This window comes from Lutzomyia longipalpis, chromosome 3 (genome assembly GCF_024334085.1).
Source record: "Lutzomyia longipalpis isolate SR_M1_2022 chromosome 3, ASM2433408v1".
Lineage (NCBI taxonomy): Eukaryota > Metazoa > Arthropoda > Insecta > Diptera > Psychodidae > Lutzomyia > Lutzomyia longipalpis.
The window spans coordinates 4,805,570-4,826,489 of NC_074709.1; the positions used below are offsets into that span (position 1 = coordinate 4,805,570).

A 20,920-nucleotide genomic window follows, 5' to 3' on the forward strand; every position below is an offset into this window, starting at 1 on the left:
TGATTTTTTTTCTGAGGGAAGATTTAATGGCAAGAAAAATTATTTTTCAATTTTTCTTCCCTTGGAAAATATTTTTAATTTCTTTTTATAAATAAAATAAAATTTGGACAACATAGAATAAATCCCATAATTGAGCATAAATACAACATTCTCATATAGAGAATTTAATAAATTCAAAAATAAATCATTAAAGCGGAAAATTGCAGAGAATATTGCTGCGTTGTTTTATTGAAATATTTTCTACTGATGCTCAAGCATTTTGTTATTAAATTTTGTGCAATAAATATGCATAAATTGCAATTTCTCCACCATATACACTTTAATTTAATTTATCCCAATCATATATGAGGTATGATATTTAACAATGAAATGCATCTTGCTTGTTTGAATAACCCAAATTTTCAAATATTGCATTACCCATGTGAAAATTAGCAGAATTTCTCTCATCTTAATGGACAAAGCTTGCTTCCGGGGTCTCAATTAAAATTCAATTTTATGAATTTTGCACAACTTTAAAAACTAAATTTCATTGAGTTTCAGAAGGAAAATTAATTAATTTTCAGAACTTTTCTCTGCTGGAAATTGATGAAAACAAATAAATCCTTTGTTAAGGATTTTCAGGATTTTATGGTTTGATTAAAAATAAATCAACATGGGTAATGCAAATTTTTAAAATTCAATTCATTCACTTACATTTAATATTCCCTAATCGATTTTTTCTGCATTGCAAAATCACTCAATTTATTGCAATCCTTGTTCCATTTACTAAAAGAGATCTACCTCCTCGTCAAATCCCAGCTAAAAAGGTTTTACTATACATTAAAAAAAAAAAACTTTAAACTAACCTCAATGCAAGACATTTTTGTTATTTTGTTCTCTATTTTTTGTTTAATAAAAATTCCAGACTTTTAGTGTATTAATTTTAAAAGAAATGTTTAGTTTTTTTGGTAAGTTTTCTTTTTTTTAATTTGTAGTGCATTGTACAAACAGTCATCAACTCTGGTAGGTTCTTTGTATTAGATTGTTGAAAAGTAGGTAGGGGAGACCGGGTTTCAAAGGCAAGAAATTTTCTTCAGTGGATCATTCTCATACTTCTCATGAAATTTCCTGCTCTACAACTCTGTTTTAGACACCTTTTATCTATCCCTCTGGGAAATATGAAATTTTGAACTTTTCCTGGACCCTTACAACGGGTAATTTTAGTCACCTGTGGGGTAAATTAAATCGGTGGAATTTTCCGACACTTGCAATGATTTTCCACCTGAGAAATTAATTGGTGTTGCTAGCTAAACTTCTCACCTGTTTATCCCCTACAAAGCATTTCAATTTTATAACCACTAAAACAGAGAATTTTCAATTTTCCTAGTCACGATATTTTGCTATAAAAATATTAGAAAATATGTCAACAGTATGTGCTTATTGGCCTCGGTCTCCCCTAAATAGACAAATATCTTGGGTTCTATAAGACGGTATGGCCAATTAAATTTTATGGGTTGTCCCATATTTATCCTGATTTTTTTTATCCTTAAAAATTTGAATACAAAAAATCAGTTCAGATTCAAATTTTCGTGATATTCTGAAAATTTTCAATAATTTTTAAATTGAAATTAGATTGTCTTTATTTTTTTAAATTTCATAATTATTAGAAAAGAAAAGATTTATTTTTTTTATTTTTAATAATAGGATAATGTTTTAAATGAAATTTAAAACATAACAGAAACTCGATTTTATTTTTTTCATATTTTTTATTGCAAACTTAATGATTTAAAGAAAAGATTATTAAGAAAACAATATTCTTAAACTTCTTTAAGTAAGTTTAAGAAGCATTGACCCCAAGATACTCATTCTATCCTCTATTCACGTTAAGACGTAACCTAGCTCCTAGCGCAGCTAAAATGCTGTCTTCATGAGAATAGAGTATTATGGTACTTTTTGAATCAATCCTTGATCCCACCAATAGTTGAATAGAATTAAATCTTTCGATATAAATCAGTTGTGCTGGGCACGTTTCCCTACCATGTAGCCTTGCCACCTTTTGGCTGTTTGCTCAATGATGGGATCTCTGTCGATCGTGGCAAGGAGTAGGAGTTGATTAACATGGGTTGCATGGTAGTCCCACCGGGCAAGATTGGGGGAAATACCAAGGGTGAAATGGCGCAAATCATAGCTTGTACCGGACCCTGTGTCGTAGAGCAGCAGCATGTGCTTCAATGAAGTCATACCCTGATCAAAGAGTACCCCAGCTTCGGCACTATGTCCCTGTGGGGCTGTACAGTTGAGATCATAGAGACCCAGGAGGGAGTAGATGAAGCCATTGAGGACAAATGAGGGCGGTGACGTGGGGTACTCTTCGTACCATGCATACTTCCCTAGGAATGTTGCGAGAACACCACCCTGATACGATGGCACCCGGAAGGGTTTCAGCCCATCGAGGGCAGCACGGAGGAAGCGTGTATCGCCCCGGGAATGGTAGTAGGCACGTGCTAGGAGGGAAATTGCATGACCCTGTCCCATGGCTGAGTACCAACCAATGGGTAGCTCAGCAAACCCCGAACCCAGTCGTCTTCTCACGGAATTCGACCATCCACCCGTTGTGGCATCCTGATGCCGAACAAACCACTCAGCTGCATCGTAGAAGTGTGCTATGTGCTCACTCGTGGACAGAGTGATATTATCAAAGGCCCCAGCCCCGAGGAAGGAGAGTTTTGTTATTCGAATTTCCGTTCGACGTAGTTTATGTCTCTTCTCGGTGCCTGGAACTAGACCATTTGGTACACCTTTCTGCAGATCCACCAGCAGATCGCGCGTTAGGTGCTTCCATGCCATTGTACCATTACTATCCAACCCCGCTGTACCCAACCCATAGTAAATATTCTCATCTTGTGTACTGAGCATTAAATCCGACACAATGTAGTGGATGTGAAAGTCTTTCTTTGTCTCACGATGCTGCAGTGAGACGGAAAATGTACTATTGATGCGCAATTGCACATCCAAACTCAACACCAAATCCAACACATGGTCCATTGGGAGGCTCACAGCACTCTCCATATGTGGCCCCGTTGAAAATTGCACCACCATACTGGAAATTCGCCCATCAAAATGCCTCCGGAAGACACTACCCTGTGGGATATGCCACTCACCGTAATTCTTATCCGCATCTTCCACGCTCTTCCTCCGTGGTTCGGGTTCCGTGAGATTTTTGCTGTAGTGCGATAAGCCAAACTGAGCAATTTGCGTGGGGTAGAAATACCCTTGACTCTCCCACTGTGTCGATATGGGAACACCCTCGGAAGCTGTAATACATTTCACGCGATCCCTCATCTAAAAAAAAAAAATCAATAGATAAAAGTATGCATAAAAATCCCTCCCTGAGCATAATCGTGCATGAGGACGTTAATTTCCATGACATGCAAAAAGAGATTTTTCATTCAATTAGCCAATTAGGGTCCCACAGTGAAATATTTATAGTTCAATTGTGAGAATTCCAGCCTCCCGGCACACGCAAAATCAACATTCATGTGACACGATTTTTAAAAAATTCATTATTCCAATTGAAGCAGGAATTTTTTTTCCTCCTGCATTATATTGATTTGAAAATATAGAATGTAGTTTAACAAGAATTTAAATATGCATTTTCCTTTTATACGTGCATAGAATTAAAATGTATTGTTTCCGCGCTTTTTTGGTGGCATGCATAAAGTATGCAAGTACCCCCCCCTTCCTGATAATCCCAAATATGCAAAATGTGCAAAATTTGTCAACTTGAAACGTGAATGTTGTATATAATGCATCTGTTTCATTTGAAATGAATAAATATTGAACAATGCAAATGATACATAATTGAATTTTAACATGTTCATTAAAATTTTTTTGGGGCATGATGGATTTGATGAAACATAAGTTTTAACTGGTTAGGGGAACGTGGCCCAATTCGGACCCCCTAAATTCTGTTTCAGAAAGATTGAAAAAAGTCATATTAAAATGAATTAAATCTTTCCAAGTTTGGTACCATTGGAAAGGTCATTTAATAGGCTAACTTTGTTTTATAGATGCAAACCTTCTAACTCTTAACTGTTCTGAGTAATAATGGAATTAAAAAAAGTTGCTAAAATTGCACTTTTTCACCACGGTGTTCTAATTGCGACCCCCCGAGTGTTCCAATTGCGACCCCCTGTTTTTGCCGTAATTTGTGGGTTTTTCACTAGTAGATCACTTTTATCACTACTATAAATAGGAAAAACACCATGAATTACCCGGAAAAGCCGGAAAATCAAGAATTTATTTTCATTTTTCCCCACATTTGTTTTGACATTTCGCCCTTGAGGTGACTACACACACTTTCACACACACCGACAATTGCGCACCCACTGACGTAATTCCCAGAAAATCCACGAAAATTCTTCTGAGGAATGCGTAAATTACACTAACTGCACTCCCTTTTGGCTGTAGGAACATTTTCACTGCGAAAAAACTTTCAAGAAACGTGAAAAAATATTGATTTTCCCGAAATCAAAACACAGCGCGGTCTGTGTGAGAGAGACACTTCCACACCACTACACGCATGCGCGGCTGCTTTACCGTGGTGAGTGGTGGAAATAGACGGTCCGAATTGAAACATTTTGGGGGTCGCAATTAGACCATTCTGCATGTATTACATTTTCACTTAATTACTTAAAATACCTAAAATCTTTCAAAAAATTGTAAATCAAGTAATAAACTAGACCCTCTAAGCTACAGAAACGCGGCATAATATGAGACATAATAGTGGGAAAAAAACTCATATCAACTTAGTTTCTAAAATCAGAAAATGTCGGCCAAGTGCTGAAAATGAATTTTGATTTTTAATTCGTCCTGTTGTGTACCAAATTAATTTATTTTAGGCGCTAACATTACCTTACTATAATATCTTCATAATGTAGTGAAACTAATTTTATAATATTTCGTCATTTACGAGAAAAAGGGGCGGTCGCAATTGGGCGGTGGTCCGATTTGGGCCACGTTCCCCTAATAATATTTTTATTTATTTGTCAACTTTTCTAGAAGCTCAGATTACTTTAGGAATAAGAATTAAACTTTAAATTTTTAGGGAAATTCGTTGGAAAAGCGGTCGGGGAGGGGCAGAAAAACACAATTTTTCTGCAATTTAGCGACGTTTCGAATAATTTACAAAAAAAAATCCTTATCAGACTCAATATTTTATTGTACGGGCGCATGTGGCACGATTATGTGACGTTGTAACAAATGAGACGATTTTATGGAATAGTCGCTGGTGACATGAAAAACTAATAAATTAACTATAAATTAGCTTGAAAAATTTCGTGGCCGTAAAATACTAAAATTAAAAAAAATAGCTTGAAAAATTAATATCGTGAATAAAGAAAAATGGCGAAAGATGGGCCCTTTTCAATCTTTAAAATCTTTTATTCTAATTTTTAAGGGCCTAACCATTACCTAACCTAAAAAAAAACGTGTTTTTGTAGGGTGTTTCACTCGCCCCTTGTCAAATTGTGCAGATCTGTTTCTGTTACTTTGCCTGAATAACGCAATGACAGAGCTACATAATTTAACAAGGTGCGAATGAAAGATCAGACTGAAACACGCTCATTGAGGTTAGGCTATATATGATTAGGACTTAGGGGAGACCAGTGTTAAAAAAGTCACTCTGGTTTAGAAAAAGCTCAAAATATCATATTTCCCAAACAGATAAAGCGAAATGTATAGCTCATTTCTTTAGGAAATTTACTGCCCTACAACTCTTTCTCAGATCATTTTGTTCTATCTAGCTAGGAAATATAATGTTTTAAGCTTTTTCCAAACCCTTAAGTGACTTTATTAGCCCCGGTCTCCCCTAACGTTTTCTTTTTTAGAGCCTTCAAATATTCAGAAACTATTAAGATAATCAAGATAAACACCATTATTCACGATGTAATAAATAAAAAATTATATAATCCCAAATGAATCCAAAAACCCCAAAAACCTATATAACGAAATTGTCCCCTTGGCTTTTAAAGGTTAACTTGTGAAAATATAAAATCTTCTCTTTTTCTCAATTTTTTTCATCCTATAAAAATTTCTTTGTGCATCAAAATGAATAAATTTCTTTTTTCATCGGAGGAAATTCATCAAATAATAATAAGAGCATAAAGCGAGCATAAATTTCTTCAAATTAATTCAGAAAATCTGTCCTGTACACTCCATTCATTGATTCCCCATTTAACCATCAACATTATTATGTATTTCATGCACTTTATGTCTCTCAAAGGATTCCCTGTATATGAGTGATCAGAGGGAACTTCCGATGGGATTTACGGTGGGGAATCTTAAATTAATTCAACGAATTTATCTTGTGAATTTTGATTATGCAAATCTATGGCATTTGCCGAGAAAGCAACAATGGGGTGATTTCTTTTTTGGGGTGTGTGTACAAGTAAAAGGATAAAAATCCCTGGAAAACCATTGTGTGGACAAACTAAGATTAGTTATTCGTGTCACATTCAGCAAGTTTTGCAAGTTATATCCTTTTTCTCCCCCTCCCGTACACACAAACAACCTATGTATATCTATGATGGAGAAAAATGAGTGATTATGGGCAAGTTTGGGAGGATGCTGTGAGATGTTCACCAGGATGCCTTTCATAAAATATCAAATATTGAGAGCATCCCTATGGAAGTATTGAATTTCTTCCTCTGTGATAGGGTCAGGTTTGTGGGTGGTGAAGGGGGGGGGGTTGGAAAATCCCAGTGTGGCATGTGTCAGAGACATTTCCTGGTGGATTGTCAATTTTGTGTTGTATATGTATGCGGGGGGAAAACTCACCTCAACGTTGTAGTTTTCGAAGTACATGAAAATGCCTCTGGGGTCGTAGACACCCTTCGGATAATTGACCTTTCCATAGCTATGTGCCCAGTCGAATCTCGTGGTACCGTCCACAGTGCTAAGGGAGCCATAGACCTGTATTGTTTGTTGGGGAAGAGGAGAAAAATCGATGAGTATCCCACACTTCTTTCGCACTCTGCTTCTATGTTGTGGGGGTGGGTGGGATGAGATTGAGGGTGGCGGGTGTGCCTCTGTGTAGACACACAGAAAGCCCCCACGGGGTGGCTAGGAGTGGGATGGAGGTTGGAGGATATATAGAGATAACTATTGATCGTGTCACCTCAAAGTATTTGTGCAGAAACGAAAAGGGCAAGTAGACCTCATCGCCCTCCTTCCGGCAACTAATTTTGTATTCCTGATTAATAAAGCAGTCTATCTCTTCCGTCTGTTCAGGCTGCTGGTTACCCCCTTTTTTTGCCGGAAATTTATGTGTCGAAAACAGAAGTAAATCACTCTCAGTTAATCTTTGATTTAATTTACAACAAAAAAAATAAAATTATGTTGCTCAGATGCTACTCACCTGCATAGGATCTCTGATCCCACTTTGGGACAAGACTCCTACCCAGTGCTGAGTCTCCGCACTGTGTCCACAAGGAGAATGTGACCAGAACAAGAAGACAGAGGAGTCCCAGAATGAATTTTAAATTAAGACGCATCATTCTGATGAGCAAACTCCCAATTTTTATCCTTCCTCTGCGTCACTTCCTTCAACACTAAGGATGCTGCTCTAGCACCAATACAGTTTTTTCTCTCTCGATTTTCCCGGAAAATTCCACTCTTGTCCACAACATGGACAAAAAGCCATGGATGATAAATTAATCACTTGACACATTTCTTCTTCGTTTCTTCCCCATCTCTCTCTATGTACATCAGCACACCTTCACATCCTACGGGCACTATGTAATCTATTTTCCACCTGGCCCCCTTTTCACAATTTTTCCCTCAGCTTTCCAGGTGAAAAAGATTTATTTTGCAAAGCCCTATTGTTCCTCCTTGTCCCGTATGGATTTCACTGGAAAAGCCAAACATACGGAACATATCATACGGAATTTATTACTCAGAGTGCAAAGCAATATTTTCCAAAGGTATACTGGTAGAAATGGTGTGGCACACCGAGGTCGTACTGTATGATCCATTTAGAAAATTTAGCTTTAGATTAAATTTTTTCGTGTAAAGATTTATTGGCTAATTTAGAGTGAAATTAATTATTAATTAAAAGATTTATTCTTTAAGAGATTTGTGCTTTAATCCCTTTACTGAAATATTTGGAATTAAAGCAAAAGTCTAAAGGAATAGTTAAACAACAAATATAATTTTTTCCATTAAGAAAAAAGTCATAAAATATAAGAGAAACTTTTGCCTTAAATAAATACCCTTTTCAAATTAACCTTGCAGTGAGGCTCCGCCTACTGTAAGAACCGCCTACAACTTGTCTGAAATGATTAACCAATCAGTGTTCTCTTCAAGAACAAAGATTTTTCTTCATTTAAAACTATTTAGTGAATTAAATTTGAATTAAACTCAAATCGAAAGGTGGGTTTTGGTGCAAAATTAATTTGAATAGCATATAGGTGCAAAACTTAACATAAAAAAGTTTATCAAAACAATATTTTAATCATATAACATTAAAAAAATTTACTAATGTTTTTGATGAATTAAATATTAATAGAAATAGAAAAATGAGTTATAAGTTAAATTTTGTGCAAAATATTTCACAAAATTACATCTTTTAATTACTTTTTTAATAAATTACAGTGGCTCCTCACATTACAAAGTTTTATCCATGTTTGACATATTAAAAGGTCCTAATAAGCATCAGAGCAGCAAGAATACCAATCAAAGCAGCTAAATGCTTCAAATTTAATCAAAGATTTTACATTTAATCAATTCAATCGTTAGAAATAATAGTTTTTCTTACGTTAAACATACTTAGAGATCCAGAAAAATCATAAAATAGCATAAAAGTGTAGTACCGCCATTTTTAAAATGGCCGAAATTGATAAATTGGTAAAAATTCACCAAGGTTTCCACACGTAGTGGTGAATATGGTGACACTAATGACGTTAGAACACGCGCGCACGGCGAAATTGTGGTAAATTGAATTTCAAACGGCCCCCAAAAACGGTTGGATGAACGTGTGGGTGGAATGTTCACCATTTGAACTCTTGGGGGAGGCGCATGGGTTTGCCATAAAAGATATGGGGAGTAGACTTTTCGCCAAAAATTCGCCCGTGTCACAACGTGAGAGGGTGCTTTTTACCAGAAAGATTATATAACAACAGAGTGGTGGAGTTGGCTTTTTAGTTTCTCGCTATTTGAGGATACCCTTTTTCTCTTACACAAAAAAACGGGAATTTCCGGGATAGATTCAATTAGCGAATGGAGTGCAATAAGTTTAGTTTGTGTCTCACCTGTCTGTGGTAGCGTTCGTCGAACGGACACGGTGAAAAAGGAAGAGGTACCCCGAGTAATATATATAAGGAAAAAGCTCACGAAGATCATCCGGATTTAGGGGTTGGTGAGCTTGCTTTTTTTTTGAAGGGGGGCGCACATACGGTATACAGAAAAAAACGGTGGTGGTGCTCATTGTCGTCGTCGTGGGTGGAAAACTTCAGCAAAATTTGCAAATAAATTCATCACAATTCCTTTGGTTGCCGCAGGAGGAAAAAAATTGAACAAGTAAGATTATTTTACTCTTTCGTAATCAACCCCCAAACTCAGACCCTCTGCCTGACAAGAAAACCTTTATGGGATTGGGGGGTGGTGCACACACTGTTGGATGAAATCGTTTTGCTCAATTTTGCTGCGATTTCTTTTGGGGCAATTTTGGGGCGTTACATCACACCCACACTCCCCCACAAATAGGGGAGGAAAATCCAGCCTGACCGCACTTCTCTATATGGGATAATCCCAACGTAGGCACAGTGGCAGGGATAGGGGGGTTGAATTGAACGGCCCCCAGAGAGAGTCCCCCATATTGTTTCTCAATGAAAAGCCTTCAACGGTAAAAAAAAAGCCCTTTCTAACTCCCCTTAATTCACTTCCTGTCTCCCACCCAATTCCTCGGTGATTTCTATCGGAGATTTTCTTTTGCCATGGTGCCTCAACGGCATGAGATTGGATCACCTCCATTGCCCTCCATGCCAATATATATTGGGGCCGCTGAGGGTGGCGCAGGAAGGCCACACATATACACCTGGGCCGATACTGTGCCATGGTGCCTATGGATATGGATTAAATATTAGCCTCACAATGGGTGTGAGGATTCATGCAATCAATCGAAAGACACACTCTCACCTCTCTCGCTCTCTCTGACGACAGAATAATATATAATCCTAAATGGGCTCTCTCCATGCTTCTGTTTTTTTTTTTCATACGTTATCTAACCACCTTGGGAGCTCCCCCAAAATGGGGATGAAACTCCTCTGGACTTGATAATTTGTGAAATTTTTGCAATTTCTCTTTTTTTTTCAACTATTCATGCAATTTTGTTTGCCACACTTGAACATCATTGTTAAAATTCTTTTCCCCTCAAAGTATTCTGTGAAATATGAATATCAGGTGCAAACATTGTCAAACAATTCACATGGCAATTTCAGGACAATTTTTGAATTCAGCGACATTATTGATTTTCCCTGTTGGTTTATTTATTATTGAAATCTGCGAGTGCATCCTGGAATTACAGTGGTTAATTATTTCGTGCATTGGCGTCACTCAAGGGGATGGGTTTTGCAGAAGGGGAGGGGGGTGGATGTGAAAATGGAAGATGGGGGTGGATTGAGGATTGTCATTTTAGATTGACAGATCCGCCGGATTTACATTACAAATTTATGCCATTTTAGGGATACAGAAATGGAGCATTTAAGTGAATTGAAATTGCATTTCCCAGGAATTTATGTTGGGTTCTATCGAGTGATAAGGGATGCACAATGGAAAGGAATTTAATCGAATAAATATCTTGCTGGGAAACTTAAATTTTATCTTTTGTGTAGTAATTTCCTTAAAATAAAACATTGGAAAGGACATGTGAAGCATTAATAAACGTTAATCGTTAGGGAAGAAACGTCAAAAGGTAAAAAAAAACCTTCTAATTCGAATAAAAAAATCCGTTAATACTTCAGAAATCTCAATCCTCATAAACTTCGACTAAAAGAAATTCTAAATCGATTTTCTAATCAATTATTTATCGTCTTTTTATTCTTTTTTTTCTGAAAATTCTTTCTTGAATAGACTTCTGATTCTAATCATTCTTAATCATCTTTTGATGTTATAAAATAAATAAAATGCAAAATTATATACAAAAGTTTTCCCCTGAGCTTTCTAAAGAAATTCTTATCAGTAAAAGTTCTTTTAAAAAAATCTTAATGATGTAAAAGTGGAGATATCATAACTTTTATGCAAGATTGAGCAGTTAAGGAGGAGTTATAAACTTTTATGCTCACTCACCGAGCATATCCAACGTTCAAATATGCAAAAATAGGGTGAATCGAATTAAAGAACAATAATAAAAGTTAATTGGCGCTGCCATATGTGTGAAAATCGAGTAGTGGCGAATAATTAAGGTTAAGTTAAACCCATTCAAAAAGCAATTGGCTGCAGAAATTAAATGTTGAGCTTTTTGAGCATATTTTTAGTATGTTCTGTGGATTAATATTGTGTTAAAAAAAATGAACATAAAAGCCAAGAATTTGCCATAAAGTTGAATGGTAAAAAAAATACCTACATACCTGCATTTATTATGCTAATTCTAAAATTTTGCATTGAAAAAAAAAGCACACCACTCATGCCCTTTAGAATATAAATTGCGAGAGAGTTTTTTAGTATGTATGAGCAAGGGGTTGTATTGTTAAATTTCCATATGTTCCCGAATGTCAATGCAAAAGTTAAATAAGGAAAAAGAAGAAAAAAGCAGCGAACAATATGGAAAAAGAAAAAGCTGAGAGAAAATCACACTGTAAGTGCAAAATGCACTTTCATTCATCAAAATGCTGTGAGTTTATGACGAGACGGCGGGGTATTAAGGAGCTTTCAATCGATATTTGCCGCCCTCCTTTTCCTTTATACCATCAGGAAAAAGTCCTTATAGAAATGCTGTAGTGACACGGAATCATTTCTCCTACATTATCCCTAAGGATATTTTTGCTCTTTGCAAATGAAATCTCATCGTGTTCTTCAAAGGGATAGATAGCGTTGCCTCAAGGTGTTCAGGATATATAGAAAATAAATTCTTTGAATTTTCAATTGATCCTTTGAAAGGAATTACGTAAAATCAAGTATGTAAAGAATAAATAAAAAGGAATTTTAATCATGAAGAGGAATAAGTAATTTGAAAATTAGAATTTAACGTTTTCTCTTCATTTCCGAGCTTTTAAAAATATTTTTATTTCTTTTTTTTGTCTTTTGTTCTACTTAAATATCTTTTAGTAATAAAAATATGTTAAAACCCGGAAAAATTACATCCTTCCACTTTCCAAAAAAACATATAAAAATTAATCAAAATCAATTAAAAGTTTGCAGAGTTATTTTTGGTTTAGTCATTTATGATAAATCCCACATAAGAAAACTAACTTCCAACTTCATTTCTATATAGGTCAAACCAAAAAAGGATTGCGGGTCTTGTCGAGTTTAAGTCTCTTCCTTCCTTCGTAGTTCTATGTATATAATTATCTCTTAGTCTTCAAAGTTTGAAATTTCTCTCAATGCTGAGAGAGAAAAAAATAATTTCATAAAAAAATTGTATCTAAATTCTATTGTTTTATAATATTTGCCACTTCATAGTCCTTAGAGGATTCATTTCAATTACTGTGCGCGACTCCTGATGGTGCCGCTTTCCCAATTTATGCAATATGTTGGTCATCATTTGCGTCACAATATCCTCTCATACCACACAGCTTCCCTTCTCGTATTCTTGAGAATGTCTCGCAGGAATTGCGAGAAGATGCTGTGGGGGTGGAGAGGTTGAGGGGAGGGGTGAAGGAGTGGGTGGTAAGATGGCAAGGAGACAAAATAGATGGGGCTGCGATGGGGGTGGTGAACTCCACAACCCACAGTGTTTGTGATTAATGACATTTCCCTCCTCGTGAAATTTATACACGACTATTTACTGCTCTGGTTATACTTGCCGCGATTGTGGCCCCATACTACCAGTAATGTCCATCAGATAGCAATTCATTTTTTCCACACTTTGTACACCATCTCCCCCCACCCACGCCATGCCTTCCGGCTATATCTTTGTAGAGAGGGTCGAAAAATAGCTGTCTCCAGTTTTTTTCCTGTTACCTCCCCCTTCCTTCAAAATCGACACCATTTCACGGGGCGCAATTACGAATATTTCATCGTGTGATGCGGAGGACCTCCACATTTAGCCCCAAGTCAGGTATATTGGGACATAAAGGCTGACTGCTCATGGGGAGACACACACATCCGGTGAATTTGCTGAATATCGTGCTATTTTCCTCTTTTCTGTATCACATCGCTCTTATTTCCTCACGCCCAATGCGAATTTTACCCCTAAGGTTAGGAGATTTGTGGATTCGGAAAAGTGGTTATCATGGAAGAATTTAGGTGGAGTCATGGGGCTATGGGGGGTGGGTGAATGAAATTAAACGGGATGAATGAGAAAAGAAACAGAGAATGGAAAAAAGATCAAATTATAATTTCCCATTAAAATCCTTTTTATATGTTTTATGTTTACTGAAAAATTATATATATTTTTTACATTTTTCGAGTGGCTTTATGTAATACAAAATTAAACATTGAAGAGTAGGTAGAGAGATATATAGAATATGCATCTTTTTATGAAACTACACATAAGCAAACGTTTTATGTAAAGAAAATAATGTTAATTTCATTCTGCTTTAGAATGGGTTAAAAAATTAATTTTGTAAATAAATCTACATGGATAAAGTAAAATCATGCAGAGATCCTTTAGAGGTAGTGTAATAATAATTTTTTTTTATTAAGCACAAACTCAAATGGATGTCCTGCTTTAACCATATTGCTGGGATGAATGGGATGATGGGACAAAAAATCCTTTAAAAAGAGCACCTTGTGCTTCTTGCGGTCCTTGTGTTTATCCTGAAAATGCACCCTGGAGGGAAATGAAATGATAAAAGCTTTTAGAATAATTACTATACACCTTAACCACATGAAATGAATCACATTTTATTCATTTTTTCTATTATCCTTTAAAAAAAATACATTTAAACTTTAATTACCTAAATTTTGTTTAAAAATTGGGTGAATGGTAGTACCCGGCGCCTCCACTTAAATAGAAACATCCAGTATCTACCAGGCGCCTCCACTGAGATTTCCAAAAAGAATAAAAGATTAATTGGGGCATTGACGAATTTTCCACGCGGAAAATTTGTAATATTTCAGTTATAAAATAAAATGTATATATTTTGATATGGTGCGCCATCACAATTACAAAACAAAAGAAGAAAATAAAGTGGTGGAAGTGCGGGTAGAATGGTGAAATAAACATTATTTCCACCCAGTAACGATTATTGTGCGAAAATTATGCGCGATTCGTTCTCATTTCCCTAAAATGTGCCGGAATAAATGCCTGCTTCGCACTGGAGGATTCTGCGGGAGATGATTTTCTCTCATTTCCCAAAGTGGTTTCATTTGCTGGGAAGCCAGTCGGGGTTTTTTTCCCTTCATTGCTAATATTCAAATGAATACAATATATAATTTTGTCACATTTGTTCGTTTGTCATTTGCACCCTAAACCGCGTGGCAAGTTTTCGTGGCTCTTTTTTTGCAGAGTGCGCAACGGAAAATTGCTTGTAGAGAAGAGAGAAAATTAGCAACCTGAGGGGTTTTCTTTTTTACCTCATTTTCCATTCATCCATCTCTGCATGCATAGTGTAATGCGAGCTTTTAGTTGATGGATATTTTCGAAATGAATATGAGCTTTGGCGGGGAAGAAAACATCCGTGGTTTGGCGTCAGATTCGGGAATTAAATGAAAATTCCTGGGCTTCGTTATGGCGTTGTGTGCATACTTGCCTCCGGGTACATAGCATCTCACAGTGTATAAAGTAGTCTTCCTGTGTGACTACTTTGAATTGCAAATGCAACTATATGGGGAAACAGACAGACACGCTCACGGAGAGTGACAGGAAAACACCGAGCTCTTCTTTCATAACATTGATTTCCCACATGTGAGGTCACCTGAAGTGAGGAACTTCTTCATGTGCATTCCTTCGTGTATATTTACACTAAAATTCCATCCTTCTGTCTCTTTTATTTTACTTCTTTTTTTTTCTTAACCCTTGTTGCAGCTAGCAGGAAGATAGTCTGTGTCAGGATGTAGTAAATGTACCTACCTACCTCCTTGGGGAACACTATCAATGTAAGAGTACCCCAGCTAAACACTTCCACCTCTAGCACAAAATGTGTTTAAAAGTCCACATTTTTCCCTTTTTTTATTTGTATGTTATATATACAGTGTGTACACCCCCTTGAGGCTTGAGTGTTCGCCACTTGAGGAAATCATTATTTCTACATCCAACATTCACTCATTCAACTCAAAAGTGAGCTCCTTTCTCGCAATTTTTTCCCACTCAAAAGTCCCTCAAGGGTTCCATGTCATTCTACTCAACTTCTTCCATTTCTTAATTCAATTTTGTAATGCTAAACCGTTTTAAGTTATCTTTTCAGCACTCAATCATTCGTCCTAAAGCACACTGGATTATCCCAGACTTCTTATGTACATATATAAAACGTTTAGGAGCTTTTTGAATATATAATGCTTCTTCTGAATTTGCTGGGGAAAGTTCTGTAGGCTCTTTTTCGCATTTTTTTTAGTATTTCGTTAAATGCAGTTTTTTTTTTAAATCTTTTGTTTGATTTGAACTGAAGAAAAAGTCTCAAATAAAGGAGTTTATCCGTTTTCCACAGGGAAAACCCTTATTTATGAAAATTATCAGGATACGCGTAATCTTGTAAAGAATCAAGAGAAATTAATAAATCGACCAACAGTCTTTCCATATTTAACCCTTTCGGGTCCGCATGAAACATAGAAGCATTGAAACATGCAATTTTTATCGCGGTGTTTATTCTGTAAGTAGATGGTTTAAGAGGACATCTCAGCGTTTAAAAAACGTATTCTTCGGCCTCTTCTACGAAAATTTTGCATGTTCTCAACTCAAAAAAAAAAAAAATAAATTCATTTTACTTCGAGAAAATAAAATGTTTCAAGTTTGCGTTTACATGATCCATTGGACGTGAAAGGGTTAACTGGGAAAAAGTCGGTAAATTTTGGCTAAAAATGTAAATATTGACGCCATCTTTGTGCTTTTGAATTTCAATGCATGAAACATTAGCGATAATGTTTCTACTGTGTTTTTTTTACATAGAATTTTTATGTTCTATGGATTAGAAGGAAAAAAAACTCCACAATGACGTCATTGTTTGCATTTTTAAGCCAATATTTGCTTTCTCTTTTCAATTGACTCCACTTGGAAATAAGTTTGAAATATTTTGATTCTTCTTATCGTTCTCTACACGCGTTATACTCTGATTAATTTTTGTAAATGAGAGATTTCCCCATAAAAGAACGAATAAACTCACCCACAATAAGCTTGCTTTAGCTGCAGTGGATTGGAAGCGATCTTAGTCTCGGCCACCCCAAACAAATCTGAATCTGACGAATAAACTCCTTTGCAATTTCAAATCAACCAAATAGAACCTATTAAACTAATCCCCCATCTTATCTAAAATCTTTTAAATCTTTAAACAATCTGACAGAATTATGATAAATATGAGGCACAATGTAAAATTGGTATAAAATGAGATTTAAATAAAACATTCGGGTTGGTATGGAGTGCATTAAATTGCAAAATGAGAATTCTCCACAAAGCTGTATAATGTTTGAGGCAGTATGAAATCCGTAGTTTTCACTTCAATGAATATGAAATTGCAATGTTAATATTTTATACATGGGTTTTGCGGCCATGTGGAAAAGTCATACATATGATGGAAGTGCACCATCCAAGTTCATTTCTCACCATATTTGATATTTCTATGGTGTGGGGTGCACACATTTTGAATTTTCACACCAATTCTTTCCCCCATTAAATCGGAAGATACACCCCCGTTTGGTGGGGCGGCTCTGCAGTACTTCGTCATCTTTGAATATTTCATGTGAAGTACATTCAAAAAATAAATTCATGATTTATTGCATTTTAGTATGTTAGGAAAGGGAATCTCTTTTAGTCACTTCCAGGCTATGACAGAGTGAAGAGAGCTTTTTTGTCACTCAGTCGGGCATAAAGCTGAATACATACATTATAGGTGCAGATTTTTGTGGTGGGTAAAGCTCGGAAATCAAGTGGGGGTGTGTGGGTGGGTGAAGGGGATGAAAAGAGTGCAAAACAGGCAAAAAAAAAGGGAAATTGCGATGCCTGTATCATTGTATCAGCGTCATCATGGGGGCGCCGCATGAGCAGACATCTGTCGCAATATTTAAGTCAATAAAGTGTCACACACCCACGCAGTGCAGGCATATGTGAATGAAAACATACTTGCTGGATGGGGTGGCACTTGAGTTAGGGGTGAAAAGGGACGCGCGCGCGGGGGGTGCTTAAGCCATGTGTGTTTGCTAAAGGTGTATGAAAAGCTCCCTCGACAGCAGTGTGTTGGATAAAGTGAGATGAGGCAAACACATTCAATGTCATGTGACTTTTGTCAATCCACAATTGGGGTGAGAGTTGCCCTCATACCGCCCCATAGTGGCGCTCTGGATGAAGAGGGTGCATACTGCGGGAGCAAATAGCAACTCACCCCAATTCGCGTATGTACCCCTAAAAAGCACACAAGAGGGAAGGAAGGAAGACTATTTTGAATTTCGATGGACAGATTGAATGAAATTATATTGCAAAATGCTCCATATCTCGCTGTGACGTGACTTGAATGCCAGATTTAAGCGCTGATATGCGATTTTAAATATCTAACAACATAGCATGTGGCCTATATGCTACCAGCCATGCTGTGTACCAAAGAGGAAGATATTTTGAAATGATTCCAAAATCATATCACACAATAAGCTGGATTATTGTGAAATAATGATGCTAAAATCCACATAACATGTCACAGTAATTAACTTATCTTGTAGTTAGGAGATATTCACATGCTCATAGCGATTAACAATTTTCCCGCAAAGTTGCTCTATCCATTTATCATTTTACTATAAAATATATTCAGTCTCATCTTCCACATTTTCCTGATAATAATTTTCTAATAAATCATATAGAAATTTTGCTTGAAGAAAGAGTTAATTAAAGAAAAATTAGATTTTTTTCTTCCAAACTCATCGAAAATATAAATTATCCTTTTAAATTTTTAATATAAAATAGAAAAGAATGTTTATTTTTGGAATAACAAATTGTCCTTTGTGCGTTCTATGGAATCGATTTGTATTTAATCAGCAATGTTGCTAAAACGCAAGATAGCCATCATACTAATTATTAATTACCATTGTGGCCAGGTAAACGACCAAAGGGAGTTTTATGGAGGTGTTAACGAAGGGGAATTCAGGATTCATCCTTTATGATGCTTTTATTAGCTTTAATCGTATTAATTGATTACTCTGCCATTTCCAGTAGGATTTTTCATGAATCTATCACAGAGAATGTCTCATAACTTTCATTTGAGCATCTCGAAATATCTAAATCCACAAGAAAATCTTCTTTTTTTTATATAAGAAAATAATTGTGAAAAATATTTATTTTAACCCTTTCGCGTGTTTTGTGTCATACGCTGAGCCAAACGTTAAATATTTTATTTTTTCATTTATTTTTGAATGTAATTGTTTTTCTAAGTTACAAATGCATAAAATTCTCGAAAGAGGGGCCAAAGAATTCGTTCTGACTGAGAAAAGTCTTTTGAAAACATCCACAGAATAAAAATCGTGATAAAAGATCGCATGTTTCAATGTTTTTATGTTTCACGTTGGACGCGAAAGGGTTGACTCGAGTTTTAAGTACTTTGATTACCTTAGAGGATTGCTTAGAAATTTCAAAACTATCCTTAGCTTTAATTTTCATGAATTTTCTAATTATTTCCGGGAAAACAACAAAAATAATTTACATTTTAAATGATAAAGATTATTACGTATTGACGTGTTTTGAGCTGAAGTTTCAGCTTTCATTGTCACCCTTCTCTCAAAATTATTGCCTTTATAACTTTTTTAATTAACAAAAAAAACTAACCTAAATAAAACTCAGCAATACAACCCCTGAATTGAGAGCTTTTTTGTGAATAAAAAAAGGGATATCAAAAAATGAAAGCTTTTGTGCATTTATAATTTAGCAATCAAATGTTGGAACTGAATCAAATCCTCATGGGATGTTTAACATGCATTTTTGCAATGCTCTTTCAGTGTAAAATATTAACATGTGGTACCCGTGTTACGTACACACATTATGGTTATGTACATGGTGGGTGATATAATTGAATATAATACAACATCAATTTGGCGGATTTTCACATGGGGAGGATTACCCCCAAAATATCGGATGTATTTTGTTTCATGCAAAATTCAATGATTCTCTCTCCTCATTAGTGTAATTGACACACCACCTATACCATTATATATTTATGATTCTGAGAAGGAGGAAAAGGTTACGCTACAGCATGTCTGAATGGTTAAATGTGAGCACAATGCAAGAATAGTGTCGCTGCTACTTAATGTCTAATGTTAATTTAATCTTATATGTTACTGAGAGAAAGGAGATCCGAAAGCTCCGAAAGAGAAGATAATCTGGGGTAGCTTTACCTCTATGGGGATTCCAAAAATTAAGGTCATTGATATCGTAAATAGCAAACCAATCGCCATGACCTAAACCTTAGAGAGATTTGAGAGAAGAGTCATGAATCTATAAAAAGGATAATTTTATTCGATAAAATCAAGTGAAAGCCCGTGAAAGCTTCTTAAAGTTTTCACGTGCGTGAAAAAATCAGGAAATTCAGAGATTTTTTTCTCAGAATTCTCCTGGAAAATCTCTTACACGGGCAATCATTCAGCCGTAAGTTGCAAAACCTCCCAAGCTTCCGAACGAACTTTAAACATCTCAAACCATATTGTTGGTATGTGCGGAGGGGGCTCACTTAAGCCACTCAAGCATTTTCTTTTATTAAAAAAAAATAGCTATAATAAAAAAAATGAAAGGAAATTTTTAAGGACGAAAAACGGCATTTCTTTAGTGTTTCCAATTGAGTAAATACTCGGGGAAAATGAATTTTTCCTCACAGGATGTATTGTCAAAATTTCTCCCCATCCTGCACACAGCATTTTCTTTCCAATAATGATGACGATGATGACTAAGCACATTTCAATTGAATATAAAAATTCAACTGTATTTACGACGCGAAAGAAGAAAATGTGAACGAGAAGGGAAAAAAATTCTCAAGAGTTCCATTCTTTTGCAGACAGTGTTGAGAAAGAAAAAAAATGTATATTATAATTTCTTCCTCAATTTACTAAATATTCATACACACCCTGATGATATATAGCACACATTTCCCATAATAATTTTGTTTACCATTGGACGGAGGGATATTGCAAAAAAAAAGCTCCGCGCGCTATATATGTTATTGAAATAAAACGTTTCACAAGAGAGGAGGGTAGAAATATGAAGAGTTTTCCCTCTGCTTGGAGCTTTTCCATATAAGATTGTGTTCGAAGGGAGTGAGAGGGGGGGGGGGAAGCAGAAGCTTTTGAGTCTGTAAGCATTTGAGGGAGGGCAAGTGGAGAGAACATAAAATTTTCGGCAAATCCCTTTTCTCAATTTACCTTCTCACTTTTGTATTTCTCCGACATTCGATGCAATATCATAGCTAAAGATAAGGAAATTGGTTCAAGGTGAGCGAGAGAGTGTAAAGAAAAGCGCGAGAGAGAGAGACACCCAACGCTGTATGGGTGAGAGTGGAGAAAAAAGTAGTTTTCACATCAATTTTGCAAGTGGCCCAGTTTTCTCGTCTTACCTTTTACGCTGAAAAATTGTATTTGTAATTCATTCATGTGAAATCCTCTTCAT

General features: G+C 35.9%; 3 protein-coding genes across 11 annotated transcripts in view; 2 read left to right on the forward strand and 1 right to left on the reverse strand.

The window, feature by feature from the left end:
• Positions 1-20,920, forward strand: part of LOC129791558 (trifunctional purine biosynthetic protein adenosine-3) — a 1,078,967-nt gene that overhangs the window by 131,958 nt on the left and 926,089 nt on the right. The window lies entirely within an intron of this gene.
• Positions 1,726-7,931, reverse strand: LOC129791583 (D-glucuronyl C5-epimerase B). Its single transcript, XM_055829808.1, has 4 exons — positions 7,397-7,931; positions 7,157-7,284; positions 6,817-6,951; positions 1,726-3,321 (listed from the first exon to the last, which is right to left on the reverse strand). Exons 1-4 carry the CDS (start codon positions 7,533-7,535, stop codon positions 1,990-1,992), a joined length of 1,734 nt encoding a protein of 577 aa, XP_055685783.1. The 5' UTR covers positions 7,536-7,931; the 3' UTR covers positions 1,726-1,989.
• The window catches only part of LOC129791559 (potassium/sodium hyperpolarization-activated cyclic nucleotide-gated channel 3), a 1,048,222-nt gene continuing 1,036,448 nt past the window's right edge, over positions 9,147-20,920 (forward strand). For 7 of the 9 annotated variants that reach the window (XR_008750729.1, XM_055829753.1, XM_055829751.1 and 4 more), the window contains exon 1: positions 9,168-9,555. The gene's annotated coding sequence lies outside the window, so the exon portion shown is untranslated. Of the gene's footprint in view, positions 9,556-20,920 lie in introns of all 9 variants that reach the window. The other 2 variants (XM_055829749.1, XM_055829760.1) reach the window with 2 other exon arrangements.